Here is a 24377-nt window from a genome sequence, read left to right as displayed (position 1 = left end):
TCTAACTGGTTGAATTTATTGGCATAAAGTTGTTCATAATAGTCCACTGTAACTTTTTAATATCTATAGGATCTGTAGTGATGTCCCCTCTTACATTCCTGATGTGGGTAATTCATTTCTTTCCTCTTTTTTTTCCTGATTAATCTGGTTAGGGTTTGTCAATTCGATCAAAATTTTCAAAGGAACAGTTGTCCATTTCATTGATTTTCCTCTATTGTTTTTTTTCTCTATTCTACTTCATTGATTTCTGCCCTTATCTTTATTACTTTATTCCTTCTGCTTATTTTGTTTAACTTTCTCTTCTTTTTCTAGTTCAAGGTGAAAAGCTATACTGTTGATTTGAGACTTTCTCTTTTCTAGTATAAGCACTTAATGCTATAAATTTCCCTCTAAGCATTGCCTTAGCTACATCCCATATACTGATATACTGTTTCTAATTTTCATTCCGTTCAAAATTTATGCATCATGCTATGTTTAAAAATTTATTAAAAATCAGTGCTCAATATATACAGAATCTAAAAAAATGGTTCTAATGAACCTAGGGGCAGGACAGTAATAAAGATGCAGACGTAGAGAATGGACTTGAGGATACGAAGGGGGAAGGGTAAGCTGGGACGAAGTGAGAGAGTAGCACTGACATATATATATACTACCAAATGTAAAATATATAGCTAGTGGGAAGCAGCTGCATCATACAGGGAGATCAGCTTGGTGCTCTGTGACCACCAAGAGGGGTGGGATAAGGAGGGTGGGAGGGAGACGCAAGAGGGAGGGGATATGGGGATATATGTATACATATAGCTGATTCACTTTGTTATACCGCAAAAACTAACACAACATTGTAAAGCGATTATACTCCAGTAAAGATGTTAAAAAAAAAAATCAGCGTTCAATATACACTATGGAATATTAGCCATAAAAAGGAACGAAAATGAGTTATTTGTAGTGAGGTGGATGGACCTAGAGTCTGTCATACAGAGTGAAGTAAGTCAGGAAGAGAAAAACAAATACCGTATGCTAACGCATATATATGGAATCTAGAAAACTGGTACTGATGAACCTAGTGGTAGGGCAGGAATAAAGATACAGACGCTGAGAACAGACTTGAGGATACAGTGGGGGAAGGGGAGGCTGGGACACAGTGAGAGAGTGGCACTGACATATATACACTACCAAATGTAAAATAGATAGCTAGTGGGAAGCTGCTGCATAGCAGAGGGAGATCAGTTCGGTGCTTTGTGATGACCTAGAGGGGTGGGATAGGGCAGGTGGGAGGGAGGCTCAAGAGGGAGGGGATATGGGGATATATGTATGCATACAGCTGATTCACTTTCTTGTACAGCAGAAACTAACACAACATTGTAAAGCGATCATACTCCAATAAAGATGTATTTTAAAAAAAAATCAGTGTTCAGTAAAACCACCCCCCAATTAACCAAAGGAACCTTGTATCATAAATGCAATGTGCCACTGTTTTCTGCATGATAAAACTATTTCAAATTATTTTCACTAGTAACTTCAAAATTTTGTAGTTATCCTAGAAATTGATCATCTGTTAATGTGTGCCTAAAGCATGAGAACTTCCCTCTCCAGTGTTTCTTAAATTTGAGAGCTTGCAGACCTCTAAGAATTCATCTATGAATCAGTGTGAAAAACAAAGCATTACAAGGCACACAGGTGATCACTTGGTGCCAACAGCCTGTGACTACAAAATGCAAATTCAAATAATGAGATCTCACAGTATGGTTTAGTTACAAGGTCAAAAGATCCAGATTCCTTTTTAAAATTACCATAAAAGTACACAGATTTTTAAAAATTTCCTAGAGATCTCACAACTCCCACCCACGATTTTATCAGTGGAATGCTACTTAAGGAACTCCGAACTATTATTTAGTTACAATGCATATTCAGTCCAAAGCACATATAAGCAAGTGTAAAACAAATATAACTTCAAACTCCCCTCACTGAAGAATAGAAAAACTTTAAAAAAGCATTTTTATTCAGCAACTTCCTCCATCACATAAACATAGTCTCTATGGCTTGTCTATGAAACAAAATCTAACATCCTGGACCATTCCAGGTGGCAGTCAACTTTAAAGTTCAATGCCCTAAGAAATACTTCCTCAGTACTGAAAGAACCACCTCAGTTCAAAACTCTGCATTTCAATTTTTAAATCCACTCTGAATATCTTTAAAATGTGAGCACTCTTACTGTTAAGAAAAAAGGACTCCATCTGGTATTTTTTTGGTTTTTATCAGAAAGTTGTTTCATATTGTTTTGTCCACCGAGTGTCTGAATAAGACTCCTAAGACCTAAGGGTAGGCAAAGGTTTCAGGCAAGAATTACTTATCGAAACTTTTAAGAGAAAAATGACCAGAAAAGGCAGGCCTTGAAAAAACACAAAATTCTCCACAATCCACAGTCAGGTGTCCTAGCCATCTCCTAAGCAATGCATTAGTATGTTAATAATCCACTTCTGAAACACCAGGGGAGAGGAGGAGATTGAATATTACATTCAAAGGTTATGTTATTAAATTGAAATGTCATCATCAACATACAAACGAGAGACAAACAAAACTATTGCAGAACTGATTTTTTATTCAACATAAAATTACAAATAAAACTTTGGAAGCACCTAGTCTCTATAGCCGTCTAAAATATGGTCCTACTGTTCACTGCTAAAAAGAAGCTTGGAGAGACCCACTCCCACCCATTGTGTGTACGACAGTAAATGAGGAATCACAGTCACTTCGGCCCAGGTCAGGCGCAGCCCTGGGCAGTGGAGCATGCGTGTACTCAGACAACTGCACTAGGGGTGCTGCGGGAGTGGATAAGCCACTTTGCCTTGCTTGACGGCACCACAGAAAGACGGCTGTTGGCTGTCCTAGCTCGGCTTCCACATGCTAATGTGCACTGGGTCTTGTCTCTCCTCTCTCCACTGACGGGGACAAATAAGAACTTCTTTGCACCTAAGAAGTGGGTAATCTCACTTCTCACCAAAGAGTGAGTTTTCGTGACAAACTCTGAACAGGGAGCGGGTTTCGAGTATTCTGCCATTCCCTAATGCTGTGGCTCGAGGCCAAAGGCAGGCAAGCATGGAGCAGATGGAGTCCTGGCAAGGTCTGCACTGTCCCTGCATTAGTAGCATCTGCTCATTACTCAGAACCTTCGCCTGCTTTATCTAATGCTCCAGGAAAAGCATTTTGATTTGATTCATTTCGGTACGGTAACGTGCAACACAATTAGTGGTAAAATCAAACTGGAGGACGGCCAGTGCTGACAATCGGAAACAAGGCAGAAGAAATATGAGGCCAGTGGGTTGGAATTCAAAAAATCACAACTGTGGATCATCTTGCCAAATCTCAACACCCCAGGTGGGTGTACAGTGTTCCTGCAGGGCCAGGAGGCTAAAAAGGACGTGGGGATGACTAACTTTTTCCCAAAGCAGTTTCCATCTCTCCCTCTGGACCTGACTCCTTCTGCGGAGAATATGTGTACAGACAGACCATCAAGGGGGTCTCAATGGCTACAGACCTTCCCTTTGGCACAAACAGGGAGCTGAAGTTCACTGACTCATTTTATTATCTTATTCTTCTTTTCTGTGGGGCACAGTCACGAATTTCAGACCTCACGAGGTGAATTTCCTTTGTGCTATGGCACTGCCTAAGAAGCGCGTGTTCCCTGCTCCTAGAAAGCAACAATACAAAATGTGTGTTTGATTATTTCAACCTGTCTTTGCCCAGTAGTTACTCAGGAGTATGTTGGTACAAATACCATAGTGACAATCTGTTAAACTGAAGTAAGACCAAAGACAATGCCACCTGAGGTCTGGGGTGAGGTTGGAGGGGGGAATGAGAAGTTGTTGCTTATCTCAGAAAGTAACAATTCCCATCAGACTGGTAAAACAAGCTGAGTGAGAGAGGAGCAAGAAAACACAAGAGCTTTTATCAAAGAAACAATCCTAATACCAAAAGGAATTCAAGACAAAGCAAAGATTTCAATGTAAACGATGCAGCCAAGGAAGTACTATAGGTTTTACCCACAGAAGGGTAAAATGAAACCCAAAATAATAAGACAGACAAACGTGATGATGTAAGTGTAAACAACTAGACAGATCAACTGAACAGAATGTAACATCCAGAAACAGACGGAAATACTAAAAGAGTTTCATATGCAAAAACTTGTAAAGGCAGCACCTCAAACCAGTGAGGTAGAGATGGGCTTTCTAATAAGAGATGCTGTTAAGATATAATCAGATTCATATACTATTCTAGGATGAACTCTATACTGGTCAAGATTCAAATATAAAGATAAGCCATAACACTATCATCCAAAAGAACACAAGTAACAAATGTTGGCGAGGATGTGGAGAAAAGGGAACCCTTATACACTGCTGGTGGGAATGTAAATTGGTGCAGCCACTGTGGAAAACAGTATGGAGGTTCCTCAAAAAACTAAAAATATAACTACCATATGACTAAGCAATTCCACTCCCGGGTATATATTTGAAAAAAATGAAAATATTAATTTGAAAAGATACATGCACCCCAATCTTCACAGCAGCATTATTTACAATAGCCAAGATATGGAAGCAACCTAATTGTCCATCAATAGATGAATGGGTAAAGATGTGGTGTACACACGTACACACGTGCACACACACACACACACACACACACACACACACACAAAATGGAATACTACTCAGCCATAAAAAAGAATGGAATTTTGCCATTTGCAACAACATGGATGGACTTAGAGGGCATTATGCTAAGTGAAATAAGTCAGACAGAGAAAGACAGATACTGTATGATCTCACTTATATGTGGAATCTTAAAAATAAAACAGGGCTTCCCTGGTGGCGCAGTGGTTGAGAGTCTGCCTGCCAATGCAGGGGACACGGGTTCGAGCCCTGGACCGGGAGGATCCCGCATGCCGCGGAGCAACTGGGCCCGTGAGCCACACCTACTGAGCCTGTGCGTCTGGAGCCTGTGCTCCGCAACAAGAGAGGCCACGGCAGTGAGAGGCCCACGCACTGCGATGAAGAGTGACCCCCGCTTGCCACAACTAGAGAAGGCCCTCGCACAGAAACGAAGACCCAACACAGCCAAAAATAAATAAATAAAAAAAATAAAACAAACTAGCAAATACAACAAAAAGGAAACAGACTCACAGATACAGAGAATAAACTAGTGGTTACTACTGGGAGAGGGAAAGGGGGAGGGACAGCTGGGGCAAGATGGGATAAGGGTTTAAGAGGGACAAACTACTACGTATAAAATAAATAAGCTACCAGGATATATTGTACAGCATAGGGAATATAGTCAATATTTTATAATAACTATAAATGGAGTACAACCTTTAAAAACTGTGAATCACTATGTTGTACACCTGAAATTTATATAGTATCATCTCAATAAAAAAAAATTTTTAAAGCCCTAACAGTAACAGAAGAAAAAAGAATTACAAGTAGCAGGTACACATGTGAAAAAATTCAACCTCTCTCACACTAAGAGAAATGTAAGTTGAAACATTTGGAAACCATTTCTTATCTATCAAAGTGACAAATACTGAACAGTCTGAAACATACTTTGCTGAGAAAATGGGCACAACTTCATACCCTGCTGGTTCGAGTGCAAAATATAAGCCCATTTGCATCCACCTTTTGACCCAGACATTTTTGTAGGAAATAATCCTTCCTGCATTCACATGAAATGTCATATGTACAAGGCTTTTCACTACCACACTGTAATAGCAAAAGCATAACACAACTGTTCCTCAATAAAGGACTGTGTAAATAAACCACAGTGCTTGTACACAATGGAATACCATGAAAAAGGAGCATCTTCTCCATACACCGACGTGGACAACGTTTCAAGCTATGTCATTAACGAGATGTAAGCATTCCCAGGTTTATTACAGCATTATTTACAATAGCCAAGGTATGGATACAAGCCAAATGCCCATCAATGGATGAATGGATTAAAAAGACGTGCTATACATACACAATAAAATATTATTCAGCCATGAGAAAGAAGGAAATCCTGCCATTTTCAACAAGGTGGATGGACTTTGAGCATATTATGCTAAGTGAGATAAGTCAGACAGAGAAAGACAAGTACTGTATGGTATCACCTACATGTGAAATCTAAAAAAGTCAAACCTGTTTAAAAAAACGGAGTAAAACGGTGGTTACCAGGGGGTGGGGGGGGGTAGGCGGGATAAGACTGATGGTGTTTCAAGGTACAAACTTGTGACAAGTGGTGAATAAACCACAGGGTTCTAATGTATAGTATAATGAATACAGATAACAATATTGTACTATAATTATGTAATGTGATAATATCACTATAATGGCAGTCATATTACAGTATAAAAATGTATCAAAGTAACACACTATACACCTTAAACTTACACAATGTTACATGTCAAATTTATCCAATTAAAAAAAAGATACTCCATTAAGTGAAAAAAACCAAGGTATGAAATGATATAAAGTAGTATGCTATCTTTTGTTTAAAAACGGGGGTGAGGAGAGAACATGACTAGATACTAATACTTACTTGTATTTACAATAAGGAAATACTGGAAGGATAAAAAACAAACTAAAAAATATGGTTGCTTTAGAATGGAGTGGACAAAAATGGGTAGAAGCAAGACTTCGCAATGCATAACTTTATATATTAGCTTGACCTTACATCCCTTAAAATGTATTACTTAGTCAAATGCATTAAATTACAAAATAAAACCCACTCATTTATGGATTAAAAATTAAAATCACATATACACATACACACATAACTACTGTCTAGAAAAATAAACCATAAACAAAGTCCATTGCAGAATAACTGACAAATTGAAAAAATATATAAAATCAATGACAAGGGTTATTTCCTTAGCCCTTTATTTTCAACTGCAGAAGATAACAACCCAAAGAAAATGGGGAAACAATTTGCAGAGAAAGAAATACAAACACCTAAAAACACAATGAAAAGATGTTCATATATACTTATATAAAGAAAGGTAAACAAAATCAACAGTGAAATACCATGTCCACCTATCAGACAAGCATGAGGAAGCAGTCATTCTCATATACTTTTAGTGAGACTATAAACTAGTGAAACCTTTTTGGAGGGCAATCTGGCAGTATTTATCAAAATGTAAAGCATCTGTAGCCTCCAATCCGGTAATTACTGGTAATTTACCCTGTGACTATACTTGCACAAGTCCATCATGATACTTGTTCAAGGATATTGTCTTGCAGCACTGCTTTTAATAACAACAACAACAACAAAAACCAATCCAAATGTGCATCGCTAAGGGCCCTAATAAATAAATTATAGTACAGCCACATAATGCAATACTATACAAGCTGAAAAAGAACAGGGTTTACCTATAAGTGCTAATATGGAAAGATCCCAAGATGTGTCATTAGGTGAAAAAGCAACATGCAGAAGAGTACAAAGAGTGGGACACATGTGTGAAACGTGAGAGGAACAAGGAGTAGGGGAACAGGAGGGAACACTTCAACTTCTTTTGTACATATTTTCTTTTATATATTATCCTTTTGTGCTTTGTTTGAATTTTAACTACGAAATTTTTTTAAACCAAGTATTTAAAATACGTTATGACAATTATTTGCCAAGTATTTACTGAAAAAAAGAAGTTTCCCTAGCCTATCTACAAGGTTTCCTAATATTTCTGTGCAACGACAGGGATAAGGGTGACAACTACAATTCTAACCAACAAACTAAAACCAGCAGCACACTTGCACATCACCAAAAGCTGTATTTTCAAGCTCACAAGATATGAGATGTGAGGGTGCAAAAAAATGAGATGCACCTCTTTATAAGTGTCTCTGTGGAGTTATTACATAAACAGCACTACATCCCTGGCACGGCCTAGAAGACACAACCAAAGTTCTGGATTCGCTACTGATGAATGATTCAACCTCAATGAAATAACTTAGTCGGCTTCTTTGGACCTCAGTTTCCTGATCTGAAGAAGAATGTGTGTGTGGCAGGAAGAGGCTACTGGATGGTTCTAAAACTGTATATGATTCTAACTTAAAAGTATTACAACCTCTGCATAGTTGTTTGAAAAAAACCTCATTGATAATTTGGCACACAGGAATCACACTCAAGCTGCTCTTATGTTATCTATCCAGGATGTTAACAAACATACACGAACTATGACATACCCCAGAGACAGCTTAGCTGAATTTCTAGAGGCTGAAAGGAAAATCCATCAATGGTGCCCGACTAATGTCAAACCAAAAAAAACAGAGTTCACGTTGTTAAAGTAATAAAATGAAAATATTTAATATTTCAGCTCTAATTTTTATTTCTTAAATGGCATATGGATATAAAATTCCCCGTCAGCTCCTTTACTACAGTTTTGTCCCTCTGAGCTACCTCTGAAGATCTGCAACCATGCCATGACAGGAACGCTAACATTCTGAAATATCATGTGATCCAACTTTCAGGCAAGTGGGGAGACAAAGCTTTTGGAGACTCAAACTTTACAACGTAATGGAAGTTAGGAGCATGAGAGGTAGTATACAATATCACGGCCATCAAAATTATTACACTCTTCTTACCTAGTTCTGTAAATCCACAGTTGCCCACACACAAAAAGAATTCTGTTGGTCCCAGAGAGACAACATATTACCATAAATTATCTCGTATGGTATGTAAGTGCCAGGAAAAGGTAGGTCCTGCTTTTATTTTTCTATTTCCATATTTGTCAATAGATTATCTATGTCTATCCTCTTTTCACTGTTCGCTCTGGATCAAGCAGAGACTAAAGGAAAAGTAGGCCAAGTATATTTAACACCAAACAAGTTATTTGCTTAAGATGTCTTGGCCAGCCTTGTGTCTGGCTCTAAAACCCAGCCCTACAGTTCCAGTAGGAATTAAACACCAGTTTGAAAGGGCGCTGTGTTCCAGTGCCTACTAATGCATTGAGGGTTGTTGGCCAACTTCTTCACATAAAGGCAAGAATAAAGGTGTGTGTGTGAACATGTGTGTGCCCACATGTATGTATGGAGGGATTATGGGTGGAGCCGGCCACAGCTGCTTAATTTTTGTCAAGCTTTTTTTTTTTTTTTTCTCTTAACAGGGAGGAGGGTTGCGGTTACTTACCATCCTCATAAGCTGCTACCGCCAGCGAGCTGTTTATCCTCACAAAGGAGACATATGGCTGCATTCCAGGCTCATCCTCCTCATAGTCCAATTCCAGGAAGGGGGCTGTGTAGTCCCAGGTGCGGGTGTCCCACACCCTCACGTCCCCTGATGTATATCTGGAAAAGAAGGACACGCCTGGTTCCAAATGGGGAGTGAAGAGCAGGGCCACCGTGGAGAGAATGGGGGAGCCTTGAAACGACACAGGAGTCGGATCTGGCCGGTGCGGAGCCACTGCTGCAACACTGTTTACACGAGTCACTCCAACAAGAGGAAATGGCAACTCCGTAACAGAAAGGCTGAGAGCACGCTTCTTGTTCTCATAACACAATGGGGGCAATTTCAAATGAGAATACTGTAATAAAAAATTGGGTAGCAAGATCTCCTTGTTTTTCCTTTTTGACTATTATAACCAATCTGCTACCTCAAGTCCTCTCAGTAAAGGGATCACTAGCAGAAATGTGTAGAAGCCACACTATTTACAATCAGACGCACACGCGCAAGACAGAGGGAACTGCTAAGGACTAATGGTCTTCCAGGCACAAGCTTTCTAATACTTCATCTATGCATCAGATTTGACTGATGAAAGTCCCTAAAGACTAATTGATTTGCTGAAACAATTAAATCTTGCGTTTAGCAGCCAGACAGCGCTGCCTTCTCATAAAAAGCTCCTGCCGAAACGTATGACACCCCCCGGCTTTGCCCGCTTAGAGGACAGGAGCACTCACTCTCTCCGATTACTCCTGCCACTCCAGCAAATGCCTCACTCCATCAAAGCCAAGGCAGGGCCAGAACCTGCTCAGACACCAGGCCCCGACGATAATGGAATGGCCAGATGATGAGGTGGTGCGCTGGCTGCCACTGAGGTGTCTACGCTAAGTTCCTCACATCTGCTACAGGGGGTTTGATTCAACATGTAAAGCAACTGTGGGAAAGCATGTTAGAAACAGGGTAACGTATGTATATCGATGCTACTCTCACTTCACCCCAGCTTCCACCTCTCCCCTCTGGCCCCGTGTCCTCAAGTCCATTCTCTATGTCTACGTCTTTATTCCCTCCCTGCCACTAGGTTCATCAGTACCATTTTTTTTTTTTTAAGATTCCATATATATGCGTTAGCATACGGTATTTGTTTTTCTCTTTCTCTTACTTCACTCTGCATGACAGACTCTAGGTCTACCCACCTCACTACAAATAACTCAATTTCGTTTCCTTTTATGGCTGAGTAGAGGGAGATCAGCTCGGTGCTTTGTGACGACCTAGAGGGAGGCTCAAGAGGGAGGGGATATGGGGATACATGTATGCATATGGCTGATTCACTTTGTTGTACAACAGAAACTAACATAGCATTGTGAAGCAATTATACTCCAATAAAGATTAAAGAAAAAAAAAAAAGGGGTAAGAGGCTCATGATGAACCCACACAAACACAGAGACAGGCAGACAACTGTAAAGGTGTTCAGTCTTCCTGAGGCCAAGGCATAGTTCCTTCTTTGATCTCACATTACAAGCGTAGAATCGAACAAGATAACTCCAAGATTTATTTAATTACTGAAGTCTATGACATGATGCACCTATGAAGTAGTTATAGATGAATTTCTCATGTGAGGTTTCTTAATAAAGAAACTGGGAATATTCTGATTCAGGAAAGCTGCATTTACTAAATGTAGCAGTGTTTCCCTCAAACTATTAGTTGACAGCAAATACATACATTATGAATTCAAAGGCCATTCTGTCACACACATTCTCTAGGTCAGAGCACTGGACTCTCCCTGTAGCACAGTGCCTGGAGAGTGTATGCGTAGTGTAAAGAGGCAAATAGGAGAGACGTGCTTTCTAAAACTGGACTGATGGGCCTCTGTGTGACCACTGATACTCCAGTAAATAGAAACGCTCACTCCATGAGTGTCATTACACCTGGCGATGCACAAGCAAAGGCAGATATTGATATCGCCACGGCCAAAGCACGGCCGCTGGCTCCCAGACCCTCCAGGCAGTGCTCCAGATCACCTTCAATGAGGAAACCTCCATAAGAACACACACTGCACTGCACCAAAACTACCAGGCTCACCCTGACACCCTAAAAATGACTCGAGCATTCCCTGCAATAAGGCCACATGCTTAGCAGCAGAGACACTCAACAGAGATAACATGGTTGAATTTCTAGGCTGTGTATGATTATTAGATTCTTAAGGTTAAATTCTATGTGAAAGGAACCAGCCAATTCAGAAAAGAAGGGTAAGAAGGATGGCAACATCTTTCAGAAATACAGAGAAGGTAAGTGAAAGACAGAGGGAACTCGGGAGATCAGAGGACTCAGGAACTTTGAGAGAAAGAAGTACACAGACCAGGAAAATGTATTTCCTTTCCATCAGTCTTGGTCATTCTGTTTCTTATGACCTGTATATGGGACCACACCAGCCATCTTCACGTGGTCCTTTGAGGTGCCCCCTTAGTGGGTAGAGAGGACAGGATTTGGGTGGCCTGAGCGCCACCATCCGCAAGCTCCCTTTACACAAGGAGTTCCAAGGTAAAGCAACAACAACCAAACCAAAACTTGAAAAACTGCTGAACCACACAACCGTGAGCTATGAAATACAATTTGTCTCTCTCTTTAGGGAGAAGAGGAGAGACAGAGGGCAGAGGTCACACAGAGAGGAGCACCTTTTAACATCTAAAAGGCTCCCGACCAGCCTTTTCTTCCATGAGGTTGTCCCCTTCCCACTGCAGTTCCACCCACCTAAAATTAAACACGTGCTCTCCTCAAAAAGCCTCAGCCCACAACCAGACTGGCCTGTTGCAAGTTCCTGATTCTGTCAGTGACAGCATCCATCCCAGGTCACCGGTACAGAACCGAGGGGCTCCCCAATACCTCCTTCCCCCGCCAGCCACACTGCTACACATGCAGCCACCACGCCCTTCCTGCTCGTCTCGTTCCCAGGTCGCCACCGGCTCCAGCGCCCTCATCACCTCCCAGCCGCCCCACCCCCACGGCAGCCTCCTCACCCCTGAGCCTCGCCCACCTGCAGCCAGCCCTCAAAAATACCTGACCACGTGGATCTCTCTCCCTTCCTCCCTCGCCCTCCACACTAGACCCCGAGCCTTATCATCTACCGTGACAGCGGCCTAGACTTTCCTCTCGTGGCAGTTGTGTGTGTACATGTGTAGTCATCTGACTGTTCATCTCCCCTACGAACCCACAAGCTTCTAAGGTCAGGGGTTGGGTCTTGCTCACTGATGTTGATCCAGTGACCAGAACAGTAGAACCAGAGTAGTACTTGACACCTAGGAAGCCCTCTGTAAATCTTGAGGCCTCAACACCACACTTGAATGAAGCTTTAACCACCGGCCAGGCACTGAGAACTCTCCATAAACTGGCCTCCACCCATCTTCCAGCCTCATTTTCTCCTCTTCCTTAGCATGAGCTGGCCTTTAGCCAGGCCTGCCATTCACTGGCTTCCACACCACAGGTGCCTCTGCACCTTGGCTCCACCTTTCTGGAGCCCCTTCCCTCCCCATGACCCAGCTGGGTGGGTCAACCTTGGCTACCCATTAGAGTCACTTGGGATGCTTTTAAAACTCCCAATACCCAAGGGCACACTAGATCAATGAAATCTGACTCTCTGGGGGTGGAACCAGACAACAGTGTTTCCCAAAGTGCCACAAGATTGAGAACCACCTACCTCACTCAAGCCCACCAACGTCTCAAGGCCTAGCCCAGGCCCTCCTCCTCCATGAAGCCTCCCTGACTCAACTACTGTGCCCTTGGACCTGAAGAAATGGCGTTCACTGCTACATCCCACGTCTCCTCACCCTGACCGTGAAGTCCTCGTGAACGCCCTACCTCAATGCCACAGCCTCCATCACAGTGCCTTACACACAGCTGAAAGAAGGGGGGTCCCCAGCTGGTTTGAGTGGCATCTCCTTTTCTTTCTGCTGCCCACCTTCTAGTGCTAATGATCAGTGAAACACCCGGAACGCACACGTCGAGATGCGTCAGACTTCTTGCATTTACTTCCAAAGTGATTAAAACCTCTCTATAAAACACGGAATAAGCTAAATTATTTTGGTAAACATGAAATTTTCCATATATATCTGTTTAAATCAACTCCATTCTTCATGGCCAGAGAGCATGATAATAGCATAAATGCTGCAAAACAACTCACGAGACAAATATAAAAGACTCGGTGTCTCCTTTATGATGGGAAAAGAGAATAAATATCCTATTTCAGCAGGTACTACATGATGACTCAGCAATAGGCTCTAAAATCTAACACATGAAAGCAACCATAGCAGTGGTGCTCAGACTGTGTTAATGAACTCGTGCTAAAGAAACAGACATTTTCATGAGGGTAAAACATTGGTTGGGGCAGAGGGACCTGGCCCAAACTCTAAATGTGATCTAAAAGCACTTAATAACGTTGGCCAGGAGAAGCAAGAACAGATAGGAAAGGGAGGTAGGGAAAAGGGCTGATTTTTCTCCAGAGCTCCAGATGTCTTTATGGCTGCCTAATGACAATTACACTCAACCAATTAAGACACCACTATGACAGTTGCATTGTCAGTGAGCCTTTGGACCCCAATGTTGATGGCTCTCTAATTAGTGTCTGTGCAAAGTACAACTGCGACTAATATATTAGCTGATGTAAGAACACTAAAGAAAAACTAAGGAAGAAAGAAGCCTTTTCCAAACGAGTAAGGATGTCCCGGCCCACGGCACGGACCAGTGAAGCTGTATGCTTTCCCCAGTCATTTTTTATGCTTGGCAAGGTTGAGTTTACCTCCAAATAAATAGGTCAGAGACCACAGCTGATTTTTTGTTGAAAGAATGGGAATAGAGCCTCTTTCAAGCTCGGCACACCAGAGCAACTGCCAATTTAAAATGATTTACCACTGAAGAGCTTTCATTAACTAGTACATTTCCAATAAGCAGACTACTTATTTGGACTAGGAGACCTGAAGAAAATGGAAGAAATGTTGTATAGCTGCAAACAACCCTGAACCTTTCTCGTCTAAGGAGCCAAGCAGGTGGGAGCTGTGGGGGGATGGTTCCATTTTGCTTCCAGCTGCCAGTGATTTGCTAACAAAATTTTTTTCAAGGCTCTTCACAACAACCTGGGGCACTGTTTTAAGAATCTGGAAGTAAGGTTAAGTGACTTACCCAAGGTCACAAGAAACATTTCAGTGGCACAGCTGGGGTCAAACCGGATCCCCAGGCTTTTCTCTAACTGCTGCTTTAGCCAACAAGTCACTCTGCCTCTTCCGATCAGTGTCTTTAAACACATACGGCTTTTAAGAACCATCCCCATTTAAGTGCAATATAAGGAATTTACTGTTTTCAATACTGTGACTCAGGCTTGTGGGACATAGCCCCTGACCCTAACTCATCAATTCTACCACTGTAGCTCAACTGGAAGGCAAGAAGCCAACAACATAAAAGCTCAGTATGCTGGCAAGGGGCGTGGGACTGGGCAGATGCAAAGGTGCTGCCTACACATGCTTTCACAGGAGATGTGGGAGCACATATGGGATGGTTGGTAAAACTTCACCCTCTACAGGACCATCCTCATACCATCCTCAGCCATCCCCAAAGTCACAAGTCTATTCTGATCAAGTACTCACAGCAGCCAAAAGGAGCCTTGTTATGAGGCCTCAGGCCAGGAACAGCAAATGGTTTCATTTGTGTGTCAAATCCAATAAATCAGTAGTGGCTGCCTACCGCCCTGTGTTGAGAAGGATTCTGAAGCTGTATTCCATCCAACTCACCAGAAAAATAAATGCTGGAACGGACTTTTCATGCCCATCGTTGGTTTGGGAGTGAGGAGCCACAGAATCTATGCAAGTCACTTGCATCCTTACTCCATACAAAACTGCCTGGGGACTTCCCTGGTGGTCCAGTGGTTAAGACTCCATGCTCCCAATGCAGGGGGCCCGGGTTCGATCCCTGGTCGGGGAACTAGATCCCTAATGCCACAACTAAAGGAGCCTGCGTGCCGCAACTAAGACCTGGTGCAGCCAAATAAATAAATAAATAAATAAAAACTCTGCCTGGCCAACTCCTAGTCATCCCTTCCAGACCCAACTGAGAAGTCACTTCTCAGGAGAAACCCTGCCTGACTTGGAGCCTACACTAGGTGCCTCTCCCCAGTCAGTGTGTTATGCTGCCCGCTCTTCCCCTACCCTAATCTCTCTCACACTGTCCTGTAAACACCTGTAACTGTATCCCTTTGGCCTATGAGCAAGGGATGTGTACCCCTCCCCTCAGCAAGGAATGTGTCTGCAGTATTCATCTGTGCTTAGTACATACTGAATCAACGATTCTGACTTAAACTCAGAAGATGGAAGTGGTTTAAAGCCTACAAAGCAATTAGGCAGAGGCCCCTAGAAGTGCAGTGCCCACATTTCAAGAAACGTTTATGCCCTTAACATGCAGAGGTTTTAGAAGCTAGTCACACATACTCCATACTTTCTTTAGTAATATCAAAGATTACAAATCAATGAAAGCAAGAGTATTTACTGTTTTCTGTGAAACATGACTGTGTTGTATTATGCAATTAACAAAATGAACTCAATCCCACGGTGCAGTCTTTCTGTGGAAATGCACTACTACAAACATCAAGTGCAGCTTAAGATACATCAATTGAAAAATAATGAACATCTTAATGGACCTTACGAGATCCATGCACTACACACTTAAAACTGTTTTCCATACATCTTGGTTAATCACAATCAATAGAGTCAGAGTCAATGATGATTATGCAGAGTTACTGTAGCTGTGGCCCTTCCCATTATTCCTTGGAGAACCAGAGATGGATAAATGCAGTCATGAGTTCACCAGTATTTATTAAGGATATTCTGGAGCTCCTTCATTAAGGATATAATAAATGTAAAGCTCTCCTCTGGTCTCTTATCAATATCTTACCTCAGACTTATTTACCAGAAAAGCATGTACACCTCATAGCAGAAAATAAATAAATAAAAGTATTTATAAAAAGAGGTCCCTAACGGGTAATGATCGAATTCCTTATGGGAAACAATCCAATGTCATAATAAGCAGCAGCACAAAATCTATATAACGCAAGGTTGAAAGGAACTGCCAAGAGAAAAAGTTTTTTAAAAAGGAGACAGAAAGCAAGTCCTTAGTAAGTATAAATATGGGGTGACATTTATCTAATGCAATTTTTATCACCAATCTGTATTTACAAAGCATCTGTTATCATCTCAAGAGCCTCAAAGTAATCCTAGGTATTATCCATTTTTATACATTCACATGAAGCTGGCAGAGTATTATAAACACCATCCTTGAGGTCCTTAGCTCCTGAATAGCAAGTGTTGTAAACTTCAGGGCAAATACACACTATTTCAGATCAAAGCCATATTTTGGCATGGTACATGGTCAATACAAAGGCACTTTTTTTTTTTAAACATCTTTATTGGAGTATAATTGCTTTACAATGGTGTGTTAGTTTCTGCTTTATAACAAAGTAAATCAGTTACACATATACATATGTTCCCATATCTCTTCCCTCTTGCATCTCCCTCCCTCCCGCCCTCCCTATCCCACACCTCTAGGTGGTCACAAAGCAGAGCTGATCTCCCTGTGCTATGCAGTTGCTTCCCACTAGCTATCTATTTTACGTTTGGTAGTGTATATATGTCCATGCCACTCTCTCTCTTTGTCACATCTTACCCTCCCCCCTCCCCATATCCTCAAGTCCATTCTCTAGTAGGTCTGTGTCTTTATTCCCGTCTTGCCACTAGGTTCTTCATGACCTTTTTTTTTTTTCCTTAGATTCCATATATATATATATGTGTTAGCATACTGTATTTGTTTTTCTCTTTCTGACTTACTTCACTCTGTATGACAGACTCTAACTCCATCCACCTCACTACAAATAACTCCATTTCATTTCTTTTTATGGCTGAGTAATATTCCATTGTATATATGTGCCACATCTTCTTTATCCATTCATCCGATGATGGACACTTAGGTTGCTTCCATGTCCTGGCGATTGTAAATAGAGCTGCAATGAACATTTTGGTACATGATTCTTTTTGAATTATGGTTTTCTCAGGGTATATGCCCAGTAGTGGGATTGCTGGGCTGTATGGTAGTTCTATTTTTAGTTTTTTAAGGAACCTCCATACTGTTCTCCATAGTGGCTGTATCAATTTACAGTCCCACCAACAGTGCAAGAGGGTTCCCTTTTCTCCACACCCTCTCCAGCATTTACTGTTTCTAGATTTTTTGATGATGGCCATTCTGACTGGTGTGAGATGATATCTCATTGTAGTTTTGATTTGCATTTCTCTAATGATTAATGATGTTGAGCATTCTTTCATGTGTTTGTTGGCAATCTGTATATCTTCTTTGGAGAAATGTCTATTTAGGTCTCCTGCCCATTTTTGGATTGGGTTGTTCTTTTTTTTGTTATTGAGCTGCATGAGCGGCTTGTAAATCTTGGAGATTAATCCTTTGTCAGTTGCTTCATTTGCAAATATTTTCTCCCATTCTGAGGGTTGTCTTTTGGTCTTGTTTATGGTTTCCTTTGCTGTGCAAAAGCTTTTAAGTTTCATTAGGTCCCATTTGTTTATTTTTGTTTTTATTTCCATTTCTCTAGGAGCTGGGTCAGAAAGGATCTTGCTGTGATTTATGTCATAGAGTGTTCTGCCTATGTTTTCCTCTAAGAGTTTGATAGTGTCTGGCCTTACATTTAGGTCTTTAATCCATTTTGAGTTTATTTTTGTGTATGGTGTTAGGGAGTGTTCTAATTTCATACTTTTACATGTACCTGTCCAGTTTTCCCAGCACCACTTATTGAAGAGGCTGTCTTTTCTCCACTGTATATGCTTGCCTCCTTTATCAAAGATAAGGTGACCACATGTGCATGGGTTTATCTCTGGGCTTTCTATCCTGTTCCATTGATCTATGTTTCTGTTTTTGTGCCAGTACCAAACTGTCTTGATCACTGTAGCTTTGTAATATAGTCTGAAGTCAGGGAGCCTAATTCCTCCAGCTCCATTTTTCATTCTCAAGATTGCTTTGGCTATTCGGGGTCTTTTGTGTTTCCATACAAATTGTGAAATTTTTTGTTCTAGTTCTGTGAAAAATGCCAGTGGTAGTTTGATAGGGATTGCATTGAATCTGTAGATTGCTTTGGGTAGTAGAGTCATTTTCACAATGTTGATTCTTCCAATCCAGGAACATGGTATATCTCTCCATCTATTTGTATCATCTTTAATTTCTTTCATCAGTGTCTTATAATTTTCTGCATACAGGTCTCTTGTCTCCTTAGGTAGGTTTATTCCTAGATATTTTATTCTTTTTGTTGCAATGGTAAACGGGAGTGTTTTCTTAATTTCACTTTCAGATTTTTCATCATTAGTGTATAGGAATGCAAGAAATTTCTGTGCATTAATTTTGTATCCTGCTACTTTACCAAATTCATTGATTAGCTCTAGGAGTTTTCTGGTAGCATCTTTAGGATTCTCTATGTATAGTATCATGTCATCTGCAAACAGTGACAGCTTTACTTCTTCTTTTCCGATTTGGATTCCTTTTATTTCTTTTTCTTCTCCGATTGCTGTGGCTAACACTTCCAAAACTATGTTGAATAATAGTGGTGAGAGTGGGCAACCTTGTCTTGTTCCTGATCTTAGTGGAAATGGTTTCAGTTTTTTACCATTGAAGACAATGTTGGCTGTGGGTTTGTCATATATGGCCTTTATTATGTTGAGCAAAGTTCCTTCTGTGCCTACTTTCTGCAGGGCTTTTATCATAAATGGGCGTTAAATTTTGTCAAAAACTTTCTCTGCATCTATTGAGATGATCATATGGTTTTTCTCCTTCAGTTTGTTAATATGGTGTATCACGTTGATTGATTTGCGTATATTGAAGAATCCTTGCATTCCTGGGACAAACCCCACTTGATCGTGGTGTATGATCCTTTTAATGTGCTGTTGGATTCTGTTTGCTCGTATTTTGTTGAGGATTTTTGCATCTATGTTCATCAGCGATATTGACCTGTAGTTTTCTTTCTTTGTGACATCTTTGTCTGGTTTTGGTATCAGGGTGATGGTGGCCTCGTAGAATGAGTTGGGGAGTGTTCCTCCCTCTGCAATATTTTGGAAGAGTTTGAGAAGGATAGGTGTTAGCTCTTCTCTAAATGTTTGATAGAATTCGCCTGTGAAGCCATCCGGTCCTGGGCTTTTGTTTGTTGGAAGATTTTTAATCACAGTTCCAATTTCAGTGCTTGTGATTGGTCTGTTCATATTTTCTATTTCTTCCTGGTTCAGTCTCGGCAGGTTGTGCATTTCTAAGAATTTGTCCATTTCTTCCAGGTTGTCCATTTTATTGGCATAGGGTTGCTTGTAGTAATCTCTCATGATCGTTTGTATTTCTGCAGTGTCAGTTGTTACTTCTCCTTTTTCATTTCTAATTCTATTGATTTGAGTCTTCTCCCAAAGGCACATTTTTAATTACTGGGAAAAGTGGAGAAAAAATGGCTAAAAGCAAGATATTTCAAGTTACCTTAGACACATGCCTATGTCTGAACTATTATTTTCCAACAGTTCTTAATTATAAACACTGATAACATTCCAAGAAAGCGTCAATAGGCAAAGTGAACCAACCAGAGATTCAGACACCAAATTTTACATATATAAACTGGAAGCTCAAAATCTTGCTTCATGTCTACATAAGACTGGCAACTCTCTCGACTCTGTCCAGGTTGTGACAGACAGAGCTCTAGTAAGGATAAAAGCCAGAACGACAGCCAGAGGTCACTTGGCTGCTAGAGACGTGTGGGCGGTTTTGCTTGATGTCACTTGCCTCAGAGGGAATGGTGATGGAGGAAATGCAGGACACCAAGTAGGACAACTGAGTACTTTTCAGGGAAAGAAGACAGCTAGCACTTGGTGACATTAGACGATCCAGTTTTCCCTCCAACCACACTTGACAGAGAAGAAACATGGATACACAGTCACTGTTCCTTCCAGTCAAGGCAGGAGTTGCACCCTAAAAAGGCAGATCACCACAGTAGAAAACGGAAGGAGAGGCATTTAGGAGTGATGAAAAAACCTTGACACAAAGAGGGGGCTTGATGTTTTTTAAAACCAAAACGGGGCGGGGGGGGGCGGGGGCGGGGAATGGTCCTCTAATGTGAATAGTGTGCTTTCTTAGGCAAACTGAAACGCTTCAGACTTATGAATCTTAAGTAACAGTGAGGAGGGACTTTATTGCAAAACACCACCATACTCCTGGGCATCTGATAAAAGCTTCTCGTGAGCTAATAGCTTAATGGTTAGCAGAGCTGGCACAAGGCTCCCAATGAGCCCCCCACTTGACTTTCTCCCGCAAGTTTTACCCGAGATGCTCTCCTTCACTAGATGGCAGTAAAGCGAATATATTCCTGGCAAATTATACCTAGACCTACATCTCAGGTTATAATGTGACCTTCTGAACTCATGATGTCATCTGTTTTCAATACCCTTAACTCCCAGAGTGCAACTGTGGAGAAAGAGGACAGTCCAGGCCTCACAAAACAGGACGGGGATACCGTCATAGCCTCGTCCCTTCTAGTCTTTTCCCTCAATGATAAACGTATAATTTGAGAGACATTCTAAAATTCTCGGAGTTCTCACCACAAACAAAAACAAAGAAACAAACACCATGCTTCCTTATCACTTATTATCAACCAACTTTCTAGATAACATCTCTTCTTCTAAATCCAAGGAAGGCACACACTAAACCTCACCGCATTTCAGGAACGCTACCAGATCACAAAGAAAACACAGACAGAGGCTGAGCTCTGAGAGAAAGAGACAGGTGGCTTATCGCAGAGATTGGTGGCTTCTCAGCACAAGTTATTCTCAGGTTAAAGAAATGGGAAATTTTAGCCAGAAAAAATCAAAGTAAAGGTTGTATTTGAATTACATACTTAGTCACCGTTGAAGGAACTTCCACTTACCTGACCAGCAAAGAAAACAACTGTTTCTGGTATTTTCTGGGATGCTGCATGTCACTGCTAAGTGGCCACATGACACCACAGAGAGGCACGAGGAGGGGCCAGAGTAAGAGTTTGGTAAGTCAAAGATGCGGTAAGGAGGCTCAGAGAGTGCAGGGTCTCAGCAGTGCAAGGAGTTTTCCTTCTATGCATACCTTCCCCAAAGTTTCCTCGGTGCTGGGACTGGTGTTAGGCTCTGAGGTTACAAACATGCTTAATACATGGCCCCCACCACTTTAAGACACTACAGTCAACAAGATCAAACTCTTGATCTTGATCTTTATTTGTGGCACTGACCGAAAAAAAGGAAGGTGCACTCAGGAGACCGGGTTTGAGGGATGGTTTAGAGACTTCAAGGCAAAAGTTCAACGGGAAAGAAGTTGAGGATTATGAAGGCATTTTAAAATAATTTCTTTTTTTAAATTTTTTGGCTGTGCCACACAGCATTCAGGATCCTAGTTCCCCACCCATGGATCGAACCCGTGCCCCCTGCAGTGGAAGCGCAGAGTCTTAACCACTGGACTGCCAGGGAAGTCCCTAAAATAATTTCTTAATCCGGAAAAAATAAAAATCCACCCGCCTAAATCCAGTAATTAAAATACGTATTAAAAAACAGGCAGAAAAATAAACAGTACACACCAAAAACCACAACGGGAATTGTGGTAGCATGCTGGGATTTAGGTGGATTTCTCTTCTCCACTTTCTAATAGTTTTGCAAAGACAATGTGGTTTTACTACTGTTTTCATTTTTAACAGAAAGGAAAGGTCCATACATGCCATAAAAGAAACCAAAGTGATGCTATAATAGCCAAGCCGTCAGAGTAGCGAGCAAGGGCTGGAGAAGGCAGCGCTGGGACCGGCTCTATGCACGCCCCCTGCAAAAGCACAGCGGGGTAGGCAGGGCACGGGTGCCAGCCCCACTCCCCGGACCTTGCTGAGCCTCAGCTACCTCACCCAGAATGAGCGTTTCGGAAGAGGATCTCTAAGTTCCTTCCGGGTTTCAAGTTGTATGATTCTAAGTTGAAAAAAGCTAAGAAATCGGAGAACAGACAAAAGAAATTAGGAATTCCTCCAGCTTCCCACGTAACATGTAGTATACAGGTGGAGGGAAGGGAGTCTATCAAATGTTAATGCTTTTTTTCAGACTAAAAAAAATGTATTAGTACTACAGAGCATTTAATGAAATATTATATATCACCTCTAGTTTTAAAAGATGCTTGCAAATTGACTGAAAAAAAAATACATGGCTGTAAAGTTAAGACAAAAATGTTTAGGTGAAGCCTCAAGGCCGCGTGATTAGCTGCCCTACAAGCTGCAGATAATCGCTCCTCCGGGAGGCGTGAGGAGGTTAGATGCTGGGGCGGAGCGGCCATGAGGGTTAGTAGGCTAGCGCCCCATGGAACCTGTGGGAGGAGGCAAGGCTTGAGCTGGGCGTGAAAAAACGGGGACTGGGTTTCTTTTGGGGGTAATGAAAACGTTCTAGAATTAGATAATGGTGGGCAGTTACACAACCTTGTGAATATACTAAAAATCACTGACCTACACAATCTAAAAGGGTGGATTTTATGGTATGGAAATTGCATCTCAAGTTAAAAAAAGACATGGTCAGAGGTAACTAGGACAGCGTGGGGGGGAAAAACCAAAGGTGCCCTGGGAAGAGTAATAAGGAAAAAGGGAGGTTGGAAACAAATTTCAAAGGCTCCAAACATCAGGAAAAGGTAATTGGAAAACTATCACCCATGAGATAGGAAAGGAAGCAAACACTCATGGACAAGAGTGAAAGATCAAAAGCTTTGAGAATAATGTCTGTGTCCTCTGCTGGAAAAACAAGCCTCAGGTAAGAGGCGTCCAGGTCCTTTCACTGGACGGGGACTCGAGTGTCTCAGAGTTTCCGAGTGAATGAGCACTTGAAGGGTGCCCTGGTTCTATGCGCAGAAGAGTAAGGCAGAACCAAGATTGGGTTAGCGCTAAGGTTAAGCGTGACACAAATTAGTCTAAGCCTAAGCAATGCAGCTCCAAACCAGGAACATTTACACAAAGGGACTGAAAAGCTGAGAAGAAGCTGGGGCAAGATTCTGCAACATAATCTTCAACAATTATAGAAAACACATTTAACAGGTTTAAATGCAAAAATGTCACATCGGTTAGCTGCAGATATAAAAAAACTAAGCATCTGAACAGATTCTACTTGTGTAAAAAAAATAGAGAAAAAGGAAGGGAAGAAGAAAAATAGGAGAAATGCAAGAGAAGTAAAAGAGAAGGAAATGGTGAGATGGCCACTGTCTCTTTAAGAAGCTCCTTGGAGATACATAACTGCAGAAAGCCTGGTGAATACAACATTGATTGGGAATGAGGTAACCACAAACACCGCTGTCTCAAATGAAAAGGGATTCAAGACCTGACCCAGAAAACAAGCATCGTAACCACCAGATAAAATTTTAATGATAAACACAAAATGCTCTATATACAAGCAAGATTGAAGTATCTGATGCTAGGCCATAAACGTAAGGTTCTCTTAGAAAGAGGGGCCATGAGGAGCCTCTCTGACCCACAGATCAAGTTTCATCTTATCGATCCACTAAACTCTGCCATCGCTTTGCTTTGTGCTGGCATAATCTGTAATGCTGAGCAGGCCTCGAGGGGATGGAGAGGCAGGAAAAGAAGGACTGGCATCTGGACTAGTGGCCAGGCTGCCTTTTGCGAGGTCCACGTCCAGATAAGAAATTCATAATTGGCTTTCCAGAATCGTCTCCCTTATTTCTAGTTCCTTTTATGACTCTTTCAGTTCCATCTCAACAGTCTGTCCTCAAAGGCCTCTGACACACCAGGAGACCTCTTTAAGCTAGAGTGACCCCAGTCCCTTTGGGAGTTATTGAGGAATCTCAGAATTAGCAGGTGAAAAGGATCTTACCTAGCATGAGCTCTCAGGCCCATACTTGAGAAATGAGGGGCAGAAGCCTAGAGCCACACTGATAACTGAATGGACAAAATTCTAGACTTCTGTTCCATTAATTTTTCTAAAAGTAATAGTTCTATAGCACTCCCAAGAAGGGTATTTACTGGCCTCGAAATCATGGCCAGTAAAACACAAGCTAATGGAAAGTGTTCCTCCTAAGGCTTATCTTGTTTGAAACAAAATACGTTTACACAGGCACTACGGACCACAAAATATTAAAATAATCTGACTCTT

The 24377-nt window shown here is 41.5% G+C and overlaps 1 protein-coding gene across 1 annotated transcript in view; it reads right to left on the bottom strand.

Annotated features, from left to right (window-relative positions):
- Positions 1–24377, bottom strand: part of FBXW8 (F-box and WD repeat domain containing 8) — a 117668-nt gene that overhangs the window by 61231 nt on the left and 32060 nt on the right. The window contains exon 5 of the mRNA XM_007189655.2: positions 9145–9302. Coding sequence (XP_007189717.2) covers positions 9145–9302 — 158 coding nt within the window. The remainder of the gene's footprint in view (positions 1–9144; positions 9303–24377) is intronic.

The sequence above is a fragment of the Balaenoptera acutorostrata genome, chromosome 13 (genome assembly GCF_949987535.1).
Source record: "Balaenoptera acutorostrata chromosome 13, mBalAcu1.1, whole genome shotgun sequence".
Lineage (NCBI taxonomy): Eukaryota > Metazoa > Chordata > Mammalia > Artiodactyla > Balaenopteridae > Balaenoptera > Balaenoptera acutorostrata.
The sequence above is the reverse complement of the archived record's forward strand: the minus strand, read 5'-3'. Positions and strand labels throughout refer to the sequence as shown.